At 42.4% G+C, this 27,517-nt stretch overlaps 1 protein-coding gene across 1 annotated transcript in view; it reads right to left on the reverse strand.

Moving 5' to 3' along the window:
• Positions 1 to 23,143, reverse strand: part of ing3 (inhibitor of growth family, member 3) — a 48,383-nt gene extending 25,240 nt beyond the window's left edge. Inside the window, exons 1-7 of the mRNA XM_083658920.1 lie at positions 23,020 to 23,143; positions 22,807 to 22,878; positions 18,283 to 18,383; positions 17,293 to 17,358; positions 11,196 to 11,292; positions 3,820 to 3,891; positions 3,248 to 3,364 (exon numbers count right to left, since the gene is read on the reverse strand). Coding sequence (XP_083515046.1) covers positions 3,248 to 3,364; positions 3,820 to 3,891; positions 11,196 to 11,292; positions 17,293 to 17,358; positions 18,283 to 18,383; positions 22,807 to 22,878; positions 23,020 to 23,047 — 553 coding nt within the window. The 5' untranslated portion in view covers positions 23,048 to 23,143. The remainder of the gene's footprint in view (positions 1 to 3,247; positions 3,365 to 3,819; positions 3,892 to 11,195; positions 11,293 to 17,292; positions 17,359 to 18,282; positions 18,384 to 22,806; positions 22,879 to 23,019) is intronic.
• Between the last annotated feature and the right edge of the window lie 4,374 nt (positions 23,144 to 27,517).

Raw genomic sequence — 27,517 nt, forward strand, 5'->3', positions numbered from 1 at the left:
CTTTGGGCGTGTTCAGTGTTTACTAGGGATGTTCATTTTGAAAATTTTCCAAAATCGATAATCGGTGAAAATTAACGATCAATTATCGATCATCGATTTTATTAATACTTAGAAAATTTTCAATATTTTCATTTTTTTTTTATTTTTTTTTACAAAATGAATGCCTATGGCAGAAAATACGAAAGACAACGTGTTCTCCTCAATGAACTCTTTATTTCAATGTGTCTCCTCTCCAACACTGCTGTCCCCGGCGCATGCCGGTGTGAATTTCCCATGTTTAAAACAGTTTTGTTGGCACAAAGGCCCGTGCCCAGCCAGAAAACTAGAGACTATGAAGCTCCACCTCACGTTAGTCGGCTGTGCAATGGAGTGGGGCGAGGAGGAACGAATTCCACCCAAACCTAGTCCACAAAAAAAAAATAAAAAATAAAAAAAAATAATAATAATTAGAAAATCGATCCAAATGCCACAGGATCGATTCCAATCCTTAACGATCGATTATCGATTTTCGATAATTGATGAACATCCCTAGTGTTTACATAGTAATATCACACAATATTCTGTGGGCCTCGAGAAATCACTGAAAACGCTCTGAAAGGGCTGGCACTGGGAGCATCCGTTTTCCAAAAGTGGCTGGCACTCAATGAGTTAACACATTGAGTGCCAGCCATTTTTTCATCCTGTAGGTAAGTTGTGCCAGGTTTTTTTTTGAGGATTCTGGCTCATTTTACAAGAGCCGAGGATTATTTTCTGTTAAGAATTCATGAACACCAATCATCTAAAAATAACTAATAGAATGTGTGTTTTCTCTGTCTAAAAGAGTTAGTTTGCAGAGTTAGTAGTTATGTAGATATTAGCCGTTGAGTACAGCATGGTTTCAGCGTCTGGAAATTTATTCAGAGATAAATGGCTTTTTGTGAAATTCGACAGAACAGTCACTTTAACCATTCATTTTTGGCATCAGTAAGACCGTCAGACATTCTAAACAATAGTTTTGAACAGTAATTTCCTCCATAACAACAGGAAACACCCCTCTCATTCAAACTCCTCCCTCCGTGTGTCTTCTCCTCCTTCCTCCTGGCTCTACAGCGGGCGTGTCAGAAGCGCGTTGCTGCTGCCTGCCTGCCTGCCTGCGTGCCTGCCTGCTTGCCTGCGTGCGGACGCTCCTTGTGCGAGTCAAGATGGGCCGGGGAATGCGTGGGCGATGGGCAGATGTTGATTCTGGCCTTTCTGAGGTGTTTCAAAGTGTGTTTCACCTATAATCTATTTTGCAAATCGCTCTCCGCTCTCTGTGTGCGGCTGCCTGCGCGGCCGCTCTCGGGCAAGACAAGTGTGGAATGGATTACTGTAAAATCGCCTCGCCATTTCCTTGAATGGCTTGCTCCCGCGGCAGTTTTTTCTTTGATTTCGCTCGTCTGGGGGAGCACTGTCAACACTTAGTGGGTCGGTAAAATAGATTATACACATTCTCTTGCTCCAATAGTGATCTCGAAGATGTAAAAGTTGTTGATTGATGTCCCACCGTCAAAAAAAAAAATGTTTATGTAAGACGAGATATCTCGGCTCTGGCACTCAAGCGTTGGATTATGTAAGACGAATTATCTCGGCTATGGCACTTAACGTGTTAATAAGCCACCAGCCAAATTTGAACGATGATGAACGTCGCAAAGTATATAAATTTAGGTTTGACAGTCATGGCAAAAGTCATGAGAATCAATTAGATTTTAGAGTGTATTTTCTCCCGCGGACTGTGTGGGCGTCTCCCGTCTGCAGCAGGTCTCCTCTCTCTCTCTCTCTCTCTCTCTCGGAGCAGACCGAGGAGACCTCTCTCTCCGTTAACAGAGAGAGAGAGAGAAGGAAAGAGATGGAGTGTGTGTGTGTGTTCGCGCGTTGCTTGACGCATAGCACAGACAGAGAGGGTTTACAGAGAGGAAGAGATCTCTGCGCTGCGAGTGCACAGCGCTACTGTGTGTGTCAGTGTGTGTGTGTGTGCGCGCGTGCGTGTGATTCGATTAAATCTTATGACGTGATAAGATCATGCATTTTAGCACCGCGCGCACCGCTCTCTTCAATGAGGAAATGGAAATCCAGACCTTGTAGAAAAGTGTCGATTTTTGGGGTTAGGGTTGAAAGTAATGTCAACTTACTTTCTGAGGCACACAATTACTCACATAAGACCCTAAATTTAATAGTTAGAAGGTTTTTGTGGATTTTGGTTTCCAGGGACTTTAAGTAAAAAAAAAAAAATCAAAATACCGTAACTTCTATTCTTGCACAAAATATATAACCTGACGCTGCTGCTGCCATTTTTACATAATCATCTGGTAACCAGCCGCTTGGGAAAGCATTTTCGGGGCAGGCACTTTCAAAAAATATCCAATACAGGTAATTAGATGAACCATCTGTCTATCATGTGCTCACGTCTCGCTGTCGTCACACGTAAAGCCCGCCCATAGCTGCCACATAGGAGGCTGATTGGTGCGAACCACTGGTGGTTCAGATTCAAACCAATAGATTGCAGTGTCACAAGATGGATTTGTGATCCAGCTGCTCAGCAAGGTTACAAAATTCAACGTACTTTCAATGAGCCATGTCTATAGACCAGTCTTCAAGCGTCCAGCGTCAACGCCGCACCCCTTTTTAGGGGACACGCACCATAGTAAAAGACGGTACAAGAAGCCGAAACCACTTCAAACAAACTATTTAAAACGGTTTAATTTGATAGAGATATGCCGAAGAGTTGCTGTGTTGTTATAGGGTTGTTATAAGGTCTGCGATAGATATGTTTTAGTAGAGTAGGGGTGACACCGTCAATGTGGACGATGCATGTAACCTGGTGGAAACTGGATGCAGCGTTCATATAAGGCAAGTACCTCGTGTCGATGTATCGTGCGCATTCTATGCCCGGCCGAGTTGAAATATATTGTCATGTCATGGTGTCTTTGGGTCATTTATAAACGAAATTAATTGTTAGTTTTCTATAGATTTTTTTGCTACTGCTATTTTACATTGAAGTCAACGCGAGTGGCTTGTGTTGTCCTCTAAAAAGGGGCGCAGCCTTCATGTTTTGCAAATTACCCGGATGTGCTGGTCTGGTCTATCTATGTCTATTTTCAAAAACTTTCAAGGCCTTGATTACCCCCCCCCCTCAAATTCACAAACGTTCAAGGATTTCAAGGACCCCTGTAAGTCCGCACACTGATCCAGCTGTCGGTGAAGGTGGTAGTCAGGCGTGTAAAGCTGTTACCTGGTGTGTTCTCCTTGGAGGCGTCTGAGGTGAGGGTGGACAGCAGGGCTTCTGACTTGAACTTCTTCTCTGGGACATGCTCTGTGGTGTGGTGTGTTGGCACGCTGTATTTCCTCTCTGTCACAAACACACACAGGATACCGACCGTCAAAGCTTGACAATCGACCACTTAACTATGTTTCAATCAGTCCGATTCTTAAGTTTTGAAGACGTGCTGCTGCTGCTGCAAAAAGAAAAAGAAGCAGAATAGCTGGGGAGGCATTTGCCAGAGAAAAGGAACTAGTCTTTAAAGAATTGATTGGCAGTGGGCAAGTTGTTACTTATTCAGTGAACGTAATTTCCTGCTTTCATCCAAACAGAGAAATGGATGTGGCAACATTCTAATTCAGTTGGCATTCAGCTTGGCTAATTAGATACTTCATAATTTAGCTTGGTGGAAACACAGCTACAGATGTCTCTAGAAAGAGTGAGACGCAACAGGACAGAGAGAGAGGACACACAGAGGGACAAGACACAAACACAGATACTTACTCTGGGCTGTGGTGTGCGTGAGTGGACGTGGAGATACTTACTCTCGGCTGTGGTGTGTGAGTGGACGTGGTGGTTGTTGACTGGCTGAGAGGGACTGTCCATCTCTAGAGATCCTGAGAGAAGACGGTGAGGCGAGGTCAGATCTGCTGTCAAAATCTAGCCACTCTTCCAGTCCTGGATTTTTTAATACTATTATACTTCTCTAACCATTTGTTGCCCTGCACAGCTCAAAACATATTTTTTTCTCATAAGTGACACAATTTATGCTTTTACTCTGAAGGCAGAACAACCCAACTTCCTGTTTTAGGTGGCACTGCTATGCCTAACTTCTTGGCTGTTGCTTGCTAACCTGCGGGTGAGTCTGGAAACATAACGTTGATGCTACGTTAAGCTACTCAGTGGCCCCACGTGTTGTTTTGTTGTTGTGTCCTAAAGGCAACATTTCACCGTCCGGTGATAACGTGTTCGTGAAAAGTGTGCGCGTGTGTGTTGTGGCTCTCGTTATCTTGTGCAGCCCGCAACACGCTGATCGCATTCCTGTGCTTTTTCAGAGGTGTTGAAATAAGTTTGTTGTGATGCTGTCTTTAGTAGCCACTTCAGGGAGACTTTACAGCGGCGACAAGGGATGAGGAAGCTCACTTGTGCTTGCCATGATGATGCCTGTCTGTGTCTGGCGTTCTCATACACTAACGTTAAATGTTAAATTAAATGAAAGGGGGGGGGGGGGGGGGGGGTCCGCGGAACATTGACCTTCCGAACCGCATTCCGAACCATGGGGGCTGATCCGTACGGGTCACGGATTATCCGTGATCCGCGCCAGCCCTAACCAATATGGCTCTCTTCCAAATAATCCAGCCACGTAACTACGCCCATTCATGAAATTATTCAATAGCACGGGGACATTAATGGTTTGTAAAAATGCCATTTAACCACCCGCCCGCTCACAGCATGTTCTGGATAATGAGCTGGGAGCTGCTAAACTACAGCCGCTCTGCCAGCGACGTGGACCTCGTACTAACTAGGCCCTAGTAACTAGGGGCTCGGGTGGTAATGTTCCGCTTAGTTAGTTAGCCTACTAGATGCCCTGGCATCCTCCATCATCAGCTGTGCCAGTGACACAGCACTACACTATGTTAGAAATTAGGGGTGTCACAATATATCGTCCCACGAAATTTCGCGATAGTAAAACGTCACGATATGTATCGTTGAGATGAAATCTCATATCGTGAAAAAAAAAAAAAAAAAAATTTTTTTTTTCAAAAGTAGACAAAGAAACGTCTTTGTTTGTTGAAGTTCAATGTGTGGAAAGTAGTTCAGTTGAACAAGTCTCTGAAGAGACACATGAGAAGTTATACAGGAGAGAAACCATTCAATTGAGTTTCTGGCAAAACTGTTTACTTGACAGGAAAAACTGAAGATGCATAAAAAATAGACTAATGCCTACCCCACACTACAGGATTTTCAAATCCTTGAAGATTATAAAAATCTTGAGAGCCCACACACTACAGGACAGAGAGAGCCGATTTTTTAACATTTCAATCTTGGGACACACACACAATCGCGTCTGTTCAAACGCAACCCCACACACTAGAAGATTATGCCGAAGATTCACCTTGGAAGCAGGGCTCGACGTTAACTTTTAAAATGCCTATTCAGTGTGCGCACCGGGTGTAGTAGTGTCATTTCGTTTTCTAAACAAATTTTATTTTTTGTTTTTATAATGCATTTGCACTGAAAGGATTTGTTTAACTAATATTTGCGCGGACAGCCGCGTCCATTCGGGGTGTAGGCCTACTGTGCACGGCCAGGCGAAAACCGTCTGCACAGGTGTCTTGTGGAGGGGCGCGTCTGCTGATTTGACTCACTTTTCCGTGCGGACAGCTGAGACCTAAGCGCTTGTTGTAGGCTACATGCTTTGCAGTATAGCATTTAGTTTTCCGTCCCGTTCAAAGACGCACGGGTATTTCACCTCGATGACAATTTCCTCGTTCTTTGTTTCTGTGCGGGGCTGCGGGCGTGGACGCGGACCAGATTATTTTGCGAAAAACTGTAATGGAAACGCAGCTACTACTGCCTCTCTGCTCAAGATGCAATCGCCTGTCGGGTTGTAAATATCTAACATGTTAGATATGCCCGATTCACAATCGGGAAGAGGCAGTCTTCCCGATTGTGAATCTTTGAACCCCACACACTACAGGATCATTTGGGAAGATTATCTGCCCGACGCGCTTCAAATCGGGAGCACCCCCGAGAAAATCGGGAGGGGGGAATCTTGGCCATAATCTTGCAAATTATCCTGTAGTGTGGGCAGGGCTCCAAACTCGTTTTTTTCCAGGTAGCACTAGTGCTACCTACTGTTTCATTAGGTAGCACAAAAATAAATTAGGTAGCACCATATTTTTTGATGTGAGTTAATGAGTGAGAAGACTGTGATTTGATCATGACAGTTGGGCTTTTGGTGAAAGGAAGAAGAGGACTCCTCAAGCACCCTTGAGGAGTCTTTAGGAAAACACCTCTACCTTTAGTATGAGAGAAGAGAAATGGACTTAGGCAATAACTATAAATTGCTGGTTTTGATGTTTCACAAGTTCTCTCGCAAAGTCTTTGGCTGTTACTTATATGTTGTTGTTTTTTTTAACTATAGCCTGCTAATCACTATTTAATGTCCCAGGAGATGAGTCTAGTAAAAGGGACAGCAGCTTCCACTTGCATGGAAGGATATTTTTTGACAGTGCTACATGTGGTCTTTTCAGGTAGGTATGCTCTTGAGGTACAGTGACTAACTTGTACAGTTGTCATATTAGTGTATTATCAGCATTTTAATTTGTGCTTTTGCCATTTAAGTGGATAGTTGATAGTCCTCTAGGCTATTAAATGTTTTGTTATTATTTGTATTTTTTATTTTTTTTTGTCTTTTTGTAGTGTTATTTTTCCCATGAAGTGGGAATGAAATGAGTCTTGCACTGAAAGCATATCCTACATAGGTGAACAGCAGTATTATCAAAGATCAAATTGGAGTCTCTTAAGTATGTGCTTTTGTGGCAAATTGATTCCCAGATACCTCATTGATTTCAGCTCCCAATTAATATCATATCTTTCTCTAATGGCTTGGTCTGGCCTATAATTAACTCATTCACTGCCAATATCTGACTGGCATTTTTGGCACAGGCCAAGTATTTCCATAATGTTTGGTCATCTTTCAAGACCCACAGTAAATTCTGTACTAGGACTACAGTGATGTCCAATACCTCGAAATGAAGATCTAAGTCTCTACTTTCACCCCCAAAAAGAAAGTTAGCTTTTAGCATGTTCTGTACTCTACTTATAACCCTTTTTATACACCCCATGTTCACCAAAAAAGCCTGTCTGGGAAGAGAAAAGGGAGAAAAAAGCATTTTTGTAAAAGGGCACAATCTCAGGCATAACTCACTCTCAATTCTTTTATTTTGAACTGTATTGACATCAGACATGTAAATATTATTCGTTAGGACACAAATGACAAAAACAAAAAATATATATATATATATATATACACACATGAAGTGCTTTTTTTTTACATTCAACAATACAGTTTACTCGGTGTGAGTGTGCAGACAGACAGACAGACAGACAGACACACCGACAGACAGACAGACAGACAGACAGACAGACAGACACACACACACACACACACACACACACACACACACACACACACACACACACACACGATCCCCCTTTTAGATTTCTAACCCAACATAGGATAAGCAATAACCACGCCCTGTGGCGCTGGGATTGGCCAGGAGCAACACTGGAGGGCGAGCAGCCCAGCGATTTCATGAACCAACTGTAGAGCTCTTGAGAAGGACAGCGGGCTGCTGTGAGTGCCTTCTGCCCGCTGCTGCCTAGCTGTTCCTGTGTTTATTTTGATTTGTTCTGGTACACCGTCCTCGTCCATGTCTCCCTGTCATATCTATGATCGTTCCCGTTTTCCCCTCGGCTATTCAACACGTCCTCACCGCCCTCGCAAACTGATCGATCATTTCCTCATTCCTCCGATGATCAAACACATCTCTTGATCACTTTCTCCCGTTTTCTCCTGGCTGGCACAGAGGAAGGCGACTCCAGCTCGGCGTTCCAATGGCGTTTCTCCTGTCTGCACAAGGAAGCGTTACCCGTTCTCTGCTTTCCCTCTTGCTCAATTTCAAAACAACAGCTGCGGTATGTGTTTGATCGCGTGCTGTCGGCTACCCTTTGAAGGCAGGGACCTGTGTCTGTGTGACAGGCTGGGCAAGTGTTTGCTGCAGGCGCTGCACCAATAAAAACAGCACAGAGGCACGCGCAGGCAGACGGGGAGCAGAGGGGACAGAAAGATGCGATCTGAAGCAGGCGATTGGTTGGGGGGGAAAAAAATATTATCCTCTCTCATTCTCCCAAGTCGCACGAGTGCGACCTGATTGCAAATTAACTCGCACATTTTGAAATTAGGTGGCACATGCGACCTAATAGGTCGCACTTTGGAGCCCTGAGTGTGGGGTAGGCATAAGAAAAGTCTTGTTGTTTGAGTTTGAAGAAAAACTGAAGATGCATAATGAGAATTTATACTGCTGAGAAACCTTTTAGTTCAAAGTAAATCTAAGTGACGGTGTAACTCATTCTATTTCAAGATAAGCCTTATCTCCAATCTCATGTTTTTTCTAGTTGTTATTGTAATAACAATTTCCCACAACAGCATGTTTTGTATTTGTGCATTTCAAATAAAATACTACTTTTCCAGTCATATATTGTCATTATTCAAGTTTAAAAAAATATTGTTAAAATCGTATCGTATCGTATCGTTATCGTGAACCCAGTATCGTGATACGTATCGTATCGTGAACTGAGTGTATCGTGACACCCCTATTAGAAATACATGTGGAGTTTGGCGTTGTAGTGGCTCCATCAGTACATGGGGGAAAATCCCACCAGGTACCGGTATCTTAGTTACAAGATTATTATTTTTAAATATTTTATTTTACATTTTTTAGAACAATTAGAGGGCAAACAAACACACTCAGACACAGGAAAAGAAAAAACAAGACAAAAAAACAAAACAAAAACATACATAAATAAAATCAACATTCAATGTTACATGATTACCAGCCGCATAAGGTGCTTATGTGCTCATGAAAAACATTATGCCTGGGGTCTCACACAAGGGGATCATGAACCAGCCAGGCGAGTCACCCGCCTCCTCCAACCTCATCTAGGTAGGCCAAAACGGGTCCCAAATGGCCGAAAACTTTGTGAGTGAATTGGTCCTCATGAACCTCAGTCTCTCCATCCGTATAACAGAGGTCATATCCATCAACCACAGTTGGAAAGAGGGTGAAGTGGATGACTTCCATTCCTTCAGAATTAGTTTTTTGGCAACGATTGTCCCCCTTAGTTACAAGATTGAGTTAACAAAGCAGTTGTGTTTATATGTGTGGTATTTTTTTCAGTTTTGGGAAATCATGATCTTGAGAAAGCGTTCGCTCAAGTTGGCTGGCTGACTCAACAGGGACTAGTTTTCATCTCTGTTGCTAGCTGACAGCTGTCACTGGTTGCTTCTCTCTTTGGTAATGATAGATTTATTTATTATATATTATATATTATAGCTGACAGCTGTCACTGGTTGCTTGTCTCTTTGGTAATGATAGATTTCTGTTGCTAGCTGACAGCTGTCACTGGTTGCTTCTCTCTTTGGTAATGATAGATTTCTGTTGCTAGCTGACAGCTGTCACTGGTTGCTTGTCTCTTTGGTAATGATATATTTCTGTTGCTAGCTGACAGCTGTCACTGGTTGCTTGTCTCTTTGGTAATGATAGATTTCGAGCACTTTTCAAAGAAAAAATATAAAAAAAAAATGACGGGACTATAATTAGGGATGGGCATTTTAAGCAATTTAAATACTCGAGTACTCTCCTTCTATTATGAACGAGTGCTCGAGTACTCGGGGGGGGGGGGGGTCTGTGTGATTACTATGGTAATGACTGAGCAGGGGTAATTTGCTGTATATGGGGCTGTTCACACATAACGTTTGCATTTTTGCATGGAAAAAGCGCTACCTGGAGCATTTTCTGTCAGGAGAGGGACTGACTGTGATATTAGGTGACGCTAAGCGAACATCTAAAGCCTACCTCAGACAGTATCTCCGATGGTTGGATGGATGGCATTAACGCTCTGGAGCAGACAAGTTGTGAAACAAGCAAATGCATTTCCAATAGCCTACATGTCCATTATCCAGCAATGTCAGGTTATTGTCCAGTATCATCCATTTTACTTTATGATCACTGTTACACTAACGTAAATCCACGGATTACAAGGTCCGGTGTTCTGCCAAAAAGTGAAAACTGACCAGTAGTGTGATTAACATTACAGCTGCAGCTGAATAGTGATCACCATGAAGCGATTGTCTCCCAAAAAGTGATTCTTTCTCCACATTTCTTGTGACTAACGTTATGGTAAACGACAGTGTAGTCAGTAAACTAGCGTTAGTGCAAAGTTTTGAATGAGTTTTATCGGACGTGCGCTATGAAGAAGTCTGCGTCTCCTTCGGGAGCATATCTTCAGCCACCATTTTCGGGATGAGCTGGAAAACTTCCGGTTAGAACTTTCAAAATAATGTTACTTAAACAAAAGTAAATAGCTTATTGATGCACGTTGGAGGAGAAAAGGTATTTCAATGAATGAAGCAGCAAACCTTGTATCAAAATACTCGTTGTGATGTTATATGGCGTGAAACTGTGGCTGTAACGCATTACTCAAAATAAATAAGGTTACGTTACAATAAGCGTTTTATTTTGAAAGCAACAAAGCGGACGATGTACTTGTACATTCTGGCTGACTTGACGCCCGTGCAGTTCATGCTGCCAGATCCACATGACGATGCGTGCGTAGATCTTCTAGACCATTTTTAAAGGGGTGGGGAGTGGGGCGAGTACCCGAACAGCAGAAACGTTACTCGACTACTGACGTTATGAACGAGTGCTCGAGTACCCGAGTACTCGCGCCCATCCCTAACTATAATTCACAGAGATGTTCACATATACAAGTCTCGTAAGCCCTCTAATGCAAATGTGTTTCCTGTCACACATCGGAATGAATAATTCAAACTTTACATAAACTCAAAGCAATCTTGAACTCCTCCTCAGCATTTCTGCTTGTAGCCTCTGCAGAGAGTGTTACTGTAGATGGGAAGAAAGTTTGGCGTGGCAATTTTGAGATGACGGAAGGCTGAAACTCAAGACTCCGGTAGGCTAAATTCAAGCACTTTTAAGGACCTCTTTATAAATCAAAGCCCTTTCAAATACTTGATATTGACTTTTTAAATTCAAGCCCTTTCCAGACCCGTGGTAACCCTGGTGTGTGTGTGTGTGTGGGGTGTGCTAGTGCCAGACAGACACTAGTGACTTACGTCTTTCTAAGACCTCAGTGATGCCGGCGTTGTCAGCCTCTAGCTCCATCTTGAACTTGGCCAGCTCCTGGTCCAGCTTTCGGAGATGGCGGTCCACCTGGAACAGTAAAGCAAGCAGCTCTGCTCAGCACTCAGCCAACAGTCTTTTGGAGGCGGATTCTGACATTCATTCATGGATGCAAAGTCGTGGAGAGTGAAAAAGGTGACAGATACCAGGGCAAAAATAAAACCACTCAGATATGCTCCAGTACATCATATAAAAATGGACAGCATGCAGAAACAGCTCAATTTCAATTTAGCACTGTTTAACAGATTGTTCTTATGGCTGCATGACACTGCTGTCTAGCCATGTGGAAATAAATCTTTTATCCAGATATAGTTACACCTATGTGCTTGGTGATCAAGGTTTTCATTCAGTCAGCAACGCTCAATGCCTCTGTAGTGCATTCAAATATTTCATTGCACTTCACAAATGCTATTAGCCCACATATGGGCAGTCATTAACAACTGAAAACCGCAAATTAATTCAAAACTCAAACCCTTTCAAAACACTGTTCAGCAACGAGTTACATTCAATGAGCAATTCCCTCTTTGAAATTAAAAACAGCAGTGCGATGACGGATGGAGGGGCCCACTCCATTCACTAGTAAAAAACAAACAACTACTCATTTATTGTGACCTGGCACATGGCATAGGTCATAATATATATATTAAAAAAAAACAGCCTGTAGTCATTTATTGTGAGGTGGCACCTGGCATGGGTCATACTATATATATATATGTATATATGTATATATTAGGGGTGTCACGGTACACAAAAGTCACGGTTCGGTACGTACCTCGGTTTTGGGGTCACGGTTCGGTACGAATACGGCACGGTACGAAAACGGGGAAAAAAGCAACAAATCCAAAATTCTGTTTTTTTCCCTTTGAATATGTCTGAATTCTGCTTTTTACGCTATTTTTACCATCAGAAATAGTGTCTAATATGTGAGAATGAATAAATGTCCACTATTTAATAAGATCTAGGCAATCCACACAAAAAGGTTTTACTCTAGAGCAGTGATTTTCAAAGTGTGGGGTGCGCCTCCCTCTCAGATGTCTGTATTCCAGCTGTTTGACAGGGCAAAGGCATTTCCCCCCACTTTAAATCTTTATTGTACACAAGTTTGTAAACAGAGCGCATGTGTGGAGTAGCCTAATACTCCCACCAACCCCTCCCCCTGTTGTATTTGTTTTATGTAGCATTTGCGTTTGATGTAAGCACTAATTTGGAATCCTATCTAAAAGCGGCCACTAGGCGGCAGTGTTTCTTTAGTCAACATCAAAATACCTACATGTTCAGAAGAAGAATAAAACGGCAGAAGAAGAAAAACTTCTAAACCCTGTTGAAAGATACCCCCACTGTCTGACAGACAACGGGGTGGGTTTCACTTTCCCAGTAAGTACGGGAAAGAACCCTGTCAGCGCCTTAACGTTATTGGATGTGAGTTTTGTTTAGCATAATATGATTACGTTCGGTCATCTAATGGATTATTGGAACATGACAAGGAGTCATCGCCTCTTCCTCACCGCAGCTTGCCTGTCTGCATCCGCAGATGTCTGCTTGACCGCATCACTCATCCCACGCGATGTATGTTGCTTGTTTACAAGTTAACAGCTTTGTCAGTGTTATGTAACATTTAGCCGCAACGCGCAACTATAAAGGACTTTGTCGCGGCTACGTAACGTTACATTGGCAAGCTTACCTCATTGGCTTGATGTTGACAGAATTTGCAAAACAGCTTATCGCCAGAAAACGTCCCATTCTGTGAACGCGGATTTCTATGGCCCTTGTGTTGTTTTGGTGTGTCTTCTTCTGTGGCGTTTAATTCAATTCAATTCAATGCCGTTCAAACAGCGTTTAGGTGCTTCTGGATTTGACGTATTCGTCGTGTCGTTTTATGTACCGTGAAACGAGGTCGTACCGTAAACTCACGGGACGAATACATGAACCGTGACACCCCTAGTATATATATATATATATATATATATATATATATATATATATATATATATATATATATATATATATATATATATATAAAAAACAGCCTGTAGTCATTTATTGTGAGGTGGCACCTGGCATGGGTCATAATATATATATAAAACTAGAACGACCGCAACGTGGACTTATGCCTCCGCCATTAGTTAATTCTTGAGTCCAAGTGGATGTTGGAGCCAAATTGGAAGAAATTGCATCAAGGCGTTTCTTTGCAGAATTGGATATTTGAGCCAAATGTGAAGAAATTTAGTCAAGGTGTTACTGAGATATGGCGTTACCGAGCTTGAAAATGGCATTTGTTAGGTCACTGTGACCTTGACCTTTGACCTTTGATAACCAAAATGGAATCAGTTCATCCTTGAGCCTAAGTGAATGTTTAAGGCGAATCTGATGAAATTCCGTCCAGGCGTTCCTCAGATATCGCGTTAACAAGCTTGAAAATGGCGTTCGAGAGGTCACAGTGACCTTGACCTTTGACCTTTGACCACCAAAATCTAATCAGATCATCCTTGAGCCTAAGTGAATGTTTAAGGCGAATCTGATGAAATTCCGTCCAGGCGTTCCTCAGATATCGCGTTAACAAGCTTGAAAATGGCGTTCGAGAGGTCACAGTGACCTTGACCTTTGACCTTTGACCACCAAAATCTAATCAGATCATCCTTGAGCCTAAGTGAATGATTAAGGCGAATCTGATGAAATTCCATCCAGGCGTTCCTCAGATATCGCGTTAACAAGCTTGAAAATGGCGTTCGAGAGGTCACAGTGACCTTGACCTTTGACCTTTGACCACCAAAATCTAATCAGATCATCCTTGAGCCTAAGTGAATGTTTAAGGCGAATCTGATGAAATTCCGTCAAGGCGTTCCTCAGATATGGCGTTAACAAACATCCGTACGGACGGACATCCGTACGGACGGCCGTACGTACGGACAACCCGGATCCATAATGCCTTCGGCCTGGCTTCGCCGGCAGAGGCATAAAAACAGCCTGTAGTCATTTATTGTGAGCTGGCACCTGGCATGGGTCATTATATATATATATATATATATATATATATATATATATACATACATATACATATACATATGAGCTGGCACCTGGCATGGGTCATAATATATATATATATATATAATATAAAAAAAAACAGCCTGTAGTCATTTATTGTGAGCTGGCACATGGTATGGGTCATAATATATATATACGGTACATTAAAAAAACAGCCTGTAGTCATTTATTGTGAGCTGGCACCTGGCATGGGTCATAATATATATATATATATATATATATAAAAAACAGCCTGTAGTCATTTATTGTGAGCTGGCAAATGGCATGGGTCATAATATATATATTAAAAAAAACAGCCTGTAGTAATTTATTGTGAGCTGGCACATGGTATGGGTCATAATATATATATATATTAAAAAAACAGCCTGTAGTAATTTATTGTGAGCTGGCACATGGTATGGATCATTATATATATATATATATATATATATACCGTAAATTCCGCACTATAAGCCGCACCGGACTATAAGCCGCAGCAGCAAAATTGCCTGTTTGTTATATAAGCCGCAGCGGACTATAAGCCGCAGCGGACTATAAGCCGCGGGTGTTTTAATGTTTTTTTTTTATTTATTTATTTTTATTGTGTTTTAATGTTTAATTACCATATGTAAGGGTTCGTGCACAGAGGGGATTGTCGGGAAAGAGATGGCTGTTTGAGGAAGCTCCCATTTATTAACATTTCAACAAAACAACATAACACAACACCACCTGTTTTTTTTTACAGTGCACACAGTGTCCGCGGTGTGGTGAAAAGAGGGCAAGAGAGGAAATTAAAACAGAAGTGGATTTATAGTTAGAAAGAGTGCTAAAGAAGAGAGAATTCCGTTTTTTTTTTCTGAAAAAATCCATAGATAAGCCGCACCGTTATATAAGCCGCAGGGGCCAAAAAAGGGCAAAAAAATGGGGAAAAACGGCGGCTTATAGTCCGGAATTTACGGTATATATATATATAAAACAGCCTGTAGTCATTTATTGTGAGCTGGCACATGGCATGGGTCATAATATATATATATATATAAAAAAAACAGCCTGTAGTCATTTATTGTGAGCTGGCACATGGTATGGGTCATAATATATATACGGTATATAAAAAAAAACAGCCTGTAGTCATTTATTGTGAGCTGGCACATGGCATGGGTCACAATTATTAATGTATGCCTATAATGTGATGAAGTCGTTCTAACGGTGCCATGGCCAATCTCTGGTGACCTTTATTTCATTATGATCAATGTATCCCTACACAGTACTGTAATACAAATGTCATTCATATGTCAGTATCATAACAACAGAAGAACATAGTCATCATTAATGACTAGTATTTACTTGTCACCACGGCATTACATCTTCCAAGTGTCTAATCCTATTATGTCTTATGGTTTTATGAAGTATTTGACTGCCATCTAGTGGTAGTTGGACCACATAACCCTTCAATCCAAACTACAACCTCTTGCATACTCAACCTACATGCACATATCCTTACTGTGAACATCAACTTGCAGTGTTTCCTCCACGTTTCTCAGCAGGGGTGGGGGAGGGCCGGGGAGGGGGACGGTGGTTAAGAGCGTGTCGTACGACGACGCCGGGCCGGAGAATTGCACGGATTTGCTTTTCTATAACAGTTTGTGCTTTGCACCATTTATTTCTCTATGAAAGTGATGTTATATAATAACGTTTGCAGCATCTGTAACTTCATGCTGCTTTTCTTGGCCAGGTCCCCCCCAAAATATGTTCTCTTATTTTGAAGCAGCGGTCGGCAGGATGTAGCAGAAGTGGGCCGCCGCTACTAAATGCATATAGAGGAAACCCTGACTTGAGTAACTCATCAGCAGAGGCCCATATAGAACCGAGACACCAAAAGAAACAAACCAACGGACAAGTTTAACACTGCTGACATTTTGGGAGACACTGACCACCAACAGTCATCAGATAGTTGTGCTTTGGGATGAAACGATTAGAGATGTAATGGTATGAAAATTTAACATCACAATTATTGTGACCAAAATTATTACGATTATAGTATATCACGGTATTCGTAAAAAAAAAATGCTGAAAATGTTCAAAAAGTACTGAGACTCACTGAAATCATTTTACGTTTTATATTGAAAATTCAGACCCAAAAAGGACTGATACACTCACTGAAATAATTTCTCCAAGGCTGCACGTTTGTATCTGGGAGACGGTTGCCAAGTTTGGTTGATGATGGACAGTATTTATTTACCATGTTTTTCAAAGCACTGTAATCATGGTATCACGGTTTTAATGATAATGAAAAATTGAAACTACGGTTATTGCAAGGAATTTTATCATCGTTATCATTAAAACCGGTTATCGTTATATCCCTAGAAACGATAACCGGTTTTAATGATAACCGTGATAAAAATCTTTACGATATCCGTACGCTTTGAAAAACATGGTAAATACTTCCATCATCAACCAAAGTTGGCAACCGTCTCCCAGACGCGCAGCCTTGGAGAAATGATTTCAGTGAGTGTATCAATCCTTTTTGGGTCTGAGTTTTCAATATAAAACTTGGTGAAATGATTTTTGTGAGTGTATCAGTACTTTTTGAACATTTTCAGCACATTTTAACTAGGCATTTTTAGCCTACCGGTAATTAGAAAATCCGGCTCCATCAGCTCAGGTTTCAGCCCGATCGCACGTAAAACAGCATAGCTGTGGCTGAACACAGAACTTGAAACAAACAAAGTCCACATACTCAATTGTATATATAGATACCGTGATAATACCGATAACCGTGACCATTTTCGTCACTATAATCGTGATATGAAATTTTCTTATCGTTGTGCTACTTGTTACCCTACTTAATTTTCCACGTGTCCATGAAAAACCACTCATTCCACGGTGACTAAAAGAGACGATAAGTTGCGCGCCTTCCTTCTTTCTTTACAAACTCTCCAAAAGTGAGAAATGAACATAAAATGAAGATAAAAAGAAGATGAGAAAATTATAGCAGCCACTTTTACTCACCAGATCATAAATCTGATTGGCCAGCTGTACTTTCTCATCTGCATCTTCCAAAGCCTTGTAATAGTCCTGAAACAGAAGGCAAACAAAGCCGTTACAAACAGCACACCCCTTGTCATCCAAAAGCCCAAGCATGTTGAAAACATGACCTCTGAACCCTGTTTGACACCATTCCAGCCAATCATATGCGGGGGGGAGAACATTAATGAATGAGAATGATCAGCAGAACACATTTGCCAACGCAGAGAACGCTATGTTCCATCTAGGGATGCACGATGATACCGCCATGTCATCGCTATCGGCCGATAAAGACTTTCAAATGAAATATCTGCATCAGCACGGAACAAACACTTTTGACGATATGACAGGCCCCAGGATGATTGTCAAAATAATATTTTTCTCCCATGATAATAAAATCTTATACCAATGATTTAATGTATTAAAGATATATAAACTATATATACAGTAGAGTGTATAAAAAAAAAGATTTCAGTGAGTGAATTCTGTGTGAATGCGTGCGCACTAAGGAAGTCATCTCATCCAGCGCAGACCGTGGCACAGTGACAGGTGTATGCTAGCTGGCTAACTACTACAATAAAGTGGTTGAATATGGAGCAGCGGTGGGAGGGACGGTCACGAACCCCAGCCTAAAGTTTGGGGGGGGGCTCATGGCTCTAAAAGGTTGAGAACCACTGTGCTAGTGGGCCACCACAATAAGACTAAGCTAATAATAATGTGTTTATTCCACTACAGGAGAGACTTGATGTTCTCTCAAAATAATGGAAAATATCAGCAAAACAAAACAAAATAATTCAATATTGTGCATCCATAGTAGTTGCATCAATGGTTCTACTTTGAGTGAGCAGGTGTGTAGGAACTGAGCTTGGTGGCTTATCTAGTGGGCGCCTCCCACTGCCGTTGTTTGTTCAAATGAGGCCCAAAACACTTCCAACAGCCTGAACAGTTGTGGTGTCACACAGGTTTGCCGATGACCTTTTTGATAACCTCCATCTGCTCTTCCCTCCACTCTGGTTTGTTCTTCTTAGCGTTGACGAAGAACTCAATCACCTTCTGCTCCAGCTGGTCTGTGGCATCTGGTGGGAGAAGACGACACAAAACACGATTTCTTAAAACACGATTTCAGACGGACAAGCCCGTCTTTTATTGTCACACGAACACTTCAACACATGCATGCGGCCACAAACACACACTCGAAATTTGTCCTCTGCATTTGACCCATCCAGGCTTGTCCTTTCCTCCAGGGGGCAGGCCAGGAGCAGTGGTCGCTTTTTCTTTCCAGCGCCCGGTGAGCAACTTCGGATGTTGTCGTCACTGGTCGGATGACGATCTTCTGCATGTTTTTAGTGGGGGGTTATGTACGGAGGAACCCCCTGGGGAGCACGGGGAGAACATGCAAACTCCACACAGAAAGGCCCTTTCGAGGAGATAGCCCACCTGGGCAGTAGGCACTGAAGATATGGGGGGGTCACAACTCCAGCGCCCCAGGCGAGAATCGAACTCAGGACCTTCTAGCTGTGAGGCGACAGCGCTACCGACTGCGCCACTGTACCCCAACTCAGGCTCTCTCCTTTTACATTCACTATTCTTCACTTATTTTGAGTGATAACAACATGCTCAGTTCATGCATTGGACACAACTATGCCAAGTTACATAGAAGAAGGGGTACAGAGCTGTTCAACCTAGATAACCTTAGGTTAGTCCCGCAGTGCCCACTGTAGATAATATCTACGTCTCAACTCTCAAAAGTGGTTAACGCCCGCCCCCCAAGCCCAAAAAAAAGATCCGTGACAGACATATGATTTGACCAACCAGGGACCTCGTGGGAGGTGCATTCGGAATGTGTGTTATCAGCTAAATCGACTCCGGCACAACTGCAACAAACACGTCCTTGAGAGCATCTACGCCGTGGACGTGGCACACTTTCTGTAACGTAGCAATTCAATGATCTTGCCCACTCATTCTTCCTGCAAGACAGCCTATCGCTACTTTTTGGTCGCTCCTTTTATCACTTCTCTCTTCACGGTGTTCCTGAACGTGTTTCCTTGCCGGACTGTAATATGGGAGGCACGCTATATGACGCAGTGTGTATTACGCAACTTCCATCCCGGGGGAATCTGCCGGGTTGCCGACTTCCGTCAGAGACTTGTGATTCAGACCCTCAGAAGCTTGATGACGTCAACGGTGGGTCTGACTACGTGAGGTGAGACTAACCTCAGGTTGTCCTAAACCTGGCTCAAAATGAGACGATGATGGTACTAGAGCCCGGCTGATATGTCTTCTTTTTTTTTTTAGACCAATACCCATTTTAGTGGGGAACATTTCACCGTTTACCGATAGGCGGCCGACAGTGAATTTTTGAGCTGGAATGAAAATACGTAGTATTCTACGTGGATTCATTTTTCAACACGTCACCATAATGCTGCAATTACAAATGACAGAAATCCACCGAGTGCAACAGAAAACACACCTGTCATGAGTTTTGTCACAAGCTGGAGGTGCACAAAATTTGACGGAGGTGGCCGCCTCTTAATTCTCTATACAGGAAAAACCCTGCTATTTCTAGGTCTGACGCAATATTACTTTGATTGACATTATATGACAATATTTACCATTTTCTGTTGCTCATTTGCTTTTCAGAGATAATCAGAGATGAGCCTTGGCGAAAGCTTTTTAAACCGTACATTACAACATGTGGGAATGTAACAGTAACACAATGAGAATGTAACAGTTATGTAGTAACACATTGTGTCATTGTGTTAAACACAACGACCAATGTGGATTACTGTACTATCAGTCTGCTTGAGCACCGGAGAAGAAATCATCCCACAGTAAATGAAAATCGGTTACATTAGTCCAGCATTAGCATTCATCTTTGTAGCGTGAAATCACAGTGATATTTTTCTTATCCTTAAATGTTTAATCAAAAGCCTATTGTTATGCACTGCAGAGCTCTCAGTAAGTACCACGGTGCCATTAAAACACGCACTTAAGGATTCACGCTATCTATGGGTACATCCAACAGTGATTTTCAAACCATGGTGGGTGGGGGGGCTTTCCCCTCTCCTCAAGATGGGCTACTGAATGTTAGGCAGATTTGCATTGTGTTAAACACACACCAATGTACAAAATATAAACTTCACAATAATTTATCCAGGTCTGGTAAAGAGGGTCGTTGATCTTAATTAGAATTTCAATGTATAATTGAAATGTTTATGTATGTGTGCAATTACAAACCTTCATCAAACTTAAAAATCGTGTGTTCCTGGTCTTAACAGCAATTGTTTTGAGTTATTTTGGTTGTTTTTTTTAACAAGATCTTCATGTAATAAATGCAGTTTTCCACAGTCCCAAAGAAGCTTTAATGTTCCTTCTATTAACCTGCAATCTATCTAACTATCCAATTGCATCGCTGTCATTGATGAGGAGTTAACTCAGTGGTTCCCAAACTGGGGTATGCATACCCCTAGGAGTATGTGGATGTACTACAGGGGGTACGTGAGAGAAATGGAAAAGCATATATAATGAAAATAAATGGAACATCACACTAGGGATGGGCATTTTAATAAATTTCCATAATCGAAATTCGGGAAAATTAACGATCAATTATCTATTATAATTATAATATATATCTATATCTATATCTATATCTATATCTATATCTATATACCGGTATATATAATTATCAGGAAGTAAGTCCCCCAAGTGCTACCTCCCAATGTTCCTGTCGGCACTGGGTCCCTTCTCTTCTCCTAATTTCGGCACAGGCTGTGGGACACTGCTTTTAAACAGTTGTTTCATGCAGGAATACCATTTTAACACCTCCGCCTAAGGTAATGGCTTCCGTAGGGAGATTATTATATCTTCGGATCTGCGATCGGACGTCTGAGACGGGTAGGAGAGCGTTTTAACACGTTCACTGCCGTTGACGAGATATCTCGTCTTAAAAAATCCAACGGTTGACTGCCGTTGACGAGATATCTCGTCTTAAAAAAAAAAAAAAAAAAAATTGACGGTGGGACGTGGATCTAACCCTTTTACATCTCCTATATAAATATTGGAGCCACCGAACGTGTACAACCCATTCCACCGACCCACTAAGTGGCGACAGTGCTCTCCAGACTATTGAAATCCGAGCCAAAACTGCAGGGAAAAGCTTGAGGAAGCCATTCTCATACTGTAGGCGAAAACGCTTTCGCGCTGGAGCACAACTGGTGGCGCACAACGGTGGGGGGTTCCAAAAATAGACTGGGTGGAACACACTTTGAAACACGCAGCATAAAGCCCAGAATCGCAAAAGATTCATCAAAGCTCTCAACCGAAACCCCAAGAAACGAGCGAGCCCCATCCAGACTCGCCCAGCGGGCCGCCAGCAGACAGGAGCAGCAGCAGCAGCAGCAGAAACGAGCTTGTGACACGCCCGCTGCAGCCAAGAAGAACACACACGGAGGGAGGAGTTTGAAGGAGAGGGGGGTTTCCTGCTGCTATGGAGGAAATTACTGTTCAAAACTATTGTTTAGATGTCTGACGTCTTACTGATGCCAAAAATGAATGGTTAAAGTGACTGTTCTATCGAATTTCACAAAAAGCCGTTTATCTCAGCTTAAATTTTCAGACGCTGAAACCATGCTGTATTCAACTGCTAATGCTTACATAACTACTAACTCTACAAACTAACTCTTTTAGACAGAGAAAGCACACATTCTATTAGTTCTTTTGAGATATTTTGTGTTCACAAAATCCTAACAGAAAAGAATCCTCGGCTCTTGAAAGATGAGCCAGAATCCTCAAAAAAAAAAACTTGGCAGAAGCTAACTACAGTATTGAAAAAACGGCTGGCAGTGAATGTGTTAAATGCTTGCCCCCCCCCTATAATTTCCTTATGGAATGCTGTGTGACACTGATTCAGAGTGGATCACAGAGGAACAGAGAACAGCGGAACATATGGTGCTGGGAAAGGGGGTACTGAAGTTTGAGACCCACTGAGTTAACTAAACATGAGCTTCATGTGCCCCTCCAAATTAAAGGTAACCCATGAGGAATCAGTGCTATTGTCAGGAAGATACTGAGGGGAAATAACCAAAATGTCTGGCTAATATGGAACTTTAAACTAATTTCTAATAAAGTTCATAGCAGTATTTCCACTTGCCACGAACAAAAGTAAACATAAGCAATAGTAACTAGGTAACCACCTGCTAAAGTCGAAGATTAAGTTCTCTGTTAATATCATTACTGTTTTGATAACGTTACGTGTGTTGTTACTATGACATCCTTAATGTCACAAGTTGTTTTGCTAGCTTGTATGCTAATTACAGAGCGAGTTTGGTGGCCAAAATAACATTGACATGCTTCATCTGTTCAGTGAAACGTGGTATTGAAATGAATGTGCGTAAGTGCATGGTAAGCATACGGCAGTGTTTGGCCACAGTGTCGTGGTAAATGGGAGCTGGTGTGAGCTCGCTGGTCGTGCTGTACAGTACAGTGCAGAGCAGCGCATACTTTGAACTTGCAGGTCCATCTCCCTCATTTCCGTAAACCTGTCGCGGAGATCCATGGGTAGCTGCTCGATCACTGCCAAGAGAAGAAAAAGACATTAACCAGCTAGCATGGCTAGGCTAACAGCTCGAGCGCAAGAGCCCACAAATAACCCACATTCCATGCACTAAATACGCCACCGAAGGCAAAAATGCATTGTGACAACGTACTACTCACTTTCGAGATAGTCCTCCAAGTACAGCATCTTGATATATTTGCTGTTTTAAGCGTTTAATAAAAGAATTTGCGTCTTTCAATATGGCGCCGCCAGCCGCTGTCTCACCAAGAAAAAAAATAGCCCGAAAAACTGAGGTCAGTGAGCGGACGTGACGCAACCAGCTGTCTGTGATCTGATTGGTGAACAGCCTTGCGTTGATTTGTGTCTTCCATAAGCCTCTTGGTACTTGTAGTTCAAAATGACCCCAGATAAACCCTATGATAACATGCACGAAACTTGTTGCTTTTCAGGGTCCCCGAATTACTGAGAAGTTTGTCTACTGCCATACATTTTAGAAGAATATCAGAAATATCACTGCAAAACTATATTATTTACTATAGGCCATGCAAAGGCTATATAGAGAAATACCATAAAGTTATATTGAGCACCACAAACATGCAATAATAATAATAATAATGATAATAATAATAATAATAAATTGAACTTATATAGCACCTTTCAAGATCTCAAAGATGCTTTTTTACACAAGTAGGCAGCTCGCGCGCTACGCACACGCTCGATTCCTAGGCTCGCCTGCTGCGCGGCCTCGCCCGTCCGGCAGCTCGCCAAGCTGGCTCTGCAGCTCGCATTCGCAGCTCGGCTGCTGTGTGGCCTTGCCTGCCCTATTGGCGTGTGCACAGTGTCTCCCTCTCTATCTATCCCTCTCTCTCTCTCCCCTCTCTCTCCCTCAGTCTCTCCCCCCTCTCCCTCTCCCTCAGTCTCTCTCCCTCTCCCCATCTCTCTCTCCCTCTCCTCTCTCTCCCTCAGTCTCTGTCGTCAGCATCAGACTGATGACATCACTGATGACAAGTGTGTGTGTTTGTCTCTTGTGTGTGTTTTTGTGTGTGCATGTTTGTGCCTGTATCAGAGAGAATACACGCACATCCAAAAACCAAGTTGGGCAGGTGCTGAGCTCAAAGGTGAACAACAAGTGAAAAATGAATAAAAAGCTCGCACACTGCAAGGGCTCCTAGTTTGTTTTTGTTTTTTTTGTTTTTTTCAAACACCGGTGTGTTTGAAATAAAAAACACAAACTAGGAGCCCTTGCAGTGTGCCAGCTTTTTATTCATTTTTCACTTGCATGTTTGTGCCTGTCTGTCTCTTGTGTGTGTGTGTGTGTGTGTGTGTGTGTGTGTGTGTGTGTGTGTGTGTGTGTGTGCATCACTGATGATGTCACAATGCCTCTGACATCACTGATGATGTCACAATTTATGACATCACTGATTACATCATAACTGGGACTATGTGTGTGTGTGTGTGTGTGTGTGTGTGTGTGTGTGTGTGTGTGTGTGTGTGTGTGTGTGTGTGTGTGTGAATTTATGACATCACTGATGATGTCATCAGTGGGACAGACAGAAAAACAAACAGACAGAGCCCTAGCTCCCATTTATGATGATGATGATATAGACAGACAGACAGACAGACAGACAGACAGACAGACAGACAGACAGACAGACAGATAGATAGATAGATAGATAGATAGATAGATAGATAGATAGATAGATAGATAGATAGATATAGATTCCTAGGCTTGGCCGCTGCGTGGCCTTGCCACCCTAATACAATTACAGTAGGCTAATTAATACTGTAACTAATTAGGCCTATAATCATATATGCAAATATAATATAATATAATATAATATAAAAGAATATAATATAATATAATATAATATAATATAATATAATATAATATAATATAATATAATATAATATCGGAATAGGCTACTGTATATGGTAGCCGATAAATAGCCTACCAAAATAAAGCATGATCGTTTTTCAATCCAGTGAGCTTTATTGACATCAACAATAGCTACTACCACCACCAACCAAATAACAAACAAACCCACACATAAATAACAAACACAAAGGCCAAACATGTCTGCCTCCCTGTGTGACAGTGCCTGCCAGACATAGACGGATTATGACTTCACGGGCCCCTGGGCCGGGCCCCCTCACGGGCCCCCCCTCACAGCGCAAAAAAAAAAAAAAAAAAGAATTGCCCCGACTTTTTTTTAATCCAGAATGCAACTCGGGCAAGTTATCAGATATCTGCACTGATTGCAAAGGGTGGACAAGCTTTTTCATGTGGTGACTTTGTGAAACAGTGTCTGAATGTGGCTGCGGATATACTGTGTTCACTCCTGAGATTGCATCCCTGCAAATTGTCATGGCAAATTGTTTACAAAAGATGGACATTAAAGCTGATTTTCAAAGTACCTTGAGGATTTTTCAAGTTGTGAATTAAGTCAAATTTCTCTCTTGATTACAAAGGTGGAAAATACAACTGTTTTTAACTGGGTGTTTACTGATTAAATGTTTAAGCTCCCCACAAATGCAGATGTTTTTTTAAATATATATAACCAATTGCAAATTATTACAATTACCAAACAGATAAAAAGTAGATTATTATATTGAAATGTTATTTTAGATTTAGAATGTTAATTTTCTATAAAACACAATGCATTTTAATGTAATTCCACAACGTTTATTTTTGGCCCTCGGCCCTCCACCCAGATTGAGTTTTGGCCCTTCATGGGAAAGAATTTGGGCACCCCTGAGCTAGAGTCTCTTCGCAGGCCGCCTGCGAAGTGAGCTCAGGGGGCCCATAAGCTAGAGTCTCAGCTGCGAAGTGAGCTCAGGGGGCCCATAAGCTAGAGTCTCAGCTGCGAAGTGAGCTCAGGGGCCCCATCAGTTAGAGACTCTAGCTCATGGGCCCCCTGAGCTCTCGGGCCCCTGGGCCTGTGCCCGGTATGCCCGTTCAGTAATACAGCCCTGCTGCCAGAGGCTTCCACATGGCGAGCGGGTCGAGCCCGCTTCCTCTCCCAGTCCGAGCAGATGAAGCATCATCCTCTTCAACACATTTCTGCATGTGCCCTGTTGACCCTGCATGCTCTGTGCTGGAGGCGGCCGCATTCCTGTGTCCTCCTCTGGACGGACGCAGAGCCCAGCAGCGCGTACTGTCCGGGCTGCCGCTGCCCACATTTAATTAGTGGACGCGCCAGGACTGCAGGCAGCACCAACTGCGAGCCGCAACTTCGCCTACCGAGCTGCAGCTGCTCACTGTGTTGTTGAGCCGGGACTGCCGGGGACGGAGCTCGCCAACTCGCTGCTTCGAGTCGGACTTTCGCGCACCAGAATGTTTTACGCGTAGCTAATGCAGCTTTGGGGGGAAGCGCTGTTACAAAAAAAGGACTACTGGATAACAGTTGTACGGTGATCTGTTTTGGAGCTTGTCTGTGACGTTTCTGGATCGCACAGCAAAAAATGCTTCTTTCTGCGCGCGTTTTGTTGTTGTTGCGCAAAGCATTGTAGAAAAGTGGAGTCTTTCCTTCCTTGCTAAGTGAGTGATGATTGATTTAGATATGTCGGCACTGCTGAGCGCCCATCCGCACACTCCATCCTCCAGTGGGCCAGGGAAGTGAGAAACCACCTGTTGTGAATGTTTTCTGGAGCTTCCCACGGATCGACCCAAGCCGCTGGAACAACACATTCGACGGGTGGTCATGTAAAACCGGTACGTTTTTACGCACCGAGAACACGCCGCAGTCTCTAGTCCGGTGTCGTGCCAAAAAGTGAGTGTCGTTATGTCTACAGTCTACAGCTGCTTTTATCTGGATCAACAGTCATAACATGCAAATACACTGTATAACTCTATAAAAAAAGGTATTTGTGAAACTTTAAGGTCTCTTGTGTTGTATGGCTAAAAGTAGTGTTTGCAAAGGCTAATCTGAGGCATATTCAATACTATAGTTTACGACAGTGGTTCTCAAATGGGGGTCCGGGAGTCGGGGACCCCCATGAGTCCTTGGGCGGTTCCAGAACTTCCAGGGGGTCCCCAGCCAAAAGGGGGGTAATTTATTTTCACTATAATTCCATTCATAAGTAACACAATGACTATTTTGGTCATGGATTTTATACACTTTCTGTAATAAAACATCTAAAAGCATCAATATTATTATTATTTGGGGGACCATGGGACAAAATCCTATCAAATGGGGGTCCGTGGTGTAATTTTTGTCAGTTTAGGGGTCCTTTATGTGAAAAATTTTGAGAACCACTAATTTACTACATGTGTTTGGTATGTCTAATATCCTTGTTTAGGCAGATAGGATTCTGAAACGAGACTATAATAAACATGATTTGTGGATGGATATAGCTTATAAAATAAATAAATTGTCTCACAATTATCCATATGACTGCATTATTTTACCTTCCAGTCCTTTTACCAGTTTAAATACTCCTATCTGCAATCTTCATCAGTTTTTGGCAAACATTCACTTGTTGGCATATTACACCTGTCCTGCTCTGTAGGCCATAGCCTAATTTGTGCTAATCTCTTAAAAATCTGACTGGATTTTCCATATTATCCCCCCTCCCTCTCATATTTGTTGACAGGGCATGATGTTGCCATGGTGTCCGGGGCTAAGATGAGGACTGGGGGCCAGTTGCTGTGCTCAG

This window comes from Poromitra crassiceps (genome assembly GCF_964638095.1).
Source record: "Poromitra crassiceps genome assembly, chromosome: 2".
NCBI classification, from domain to species: Eukaryota; Metazoa; Chordata; class Actinopteri; order Beryciformes; family Melamphaidae; genus Poromitra; species Poromitra crassiceps.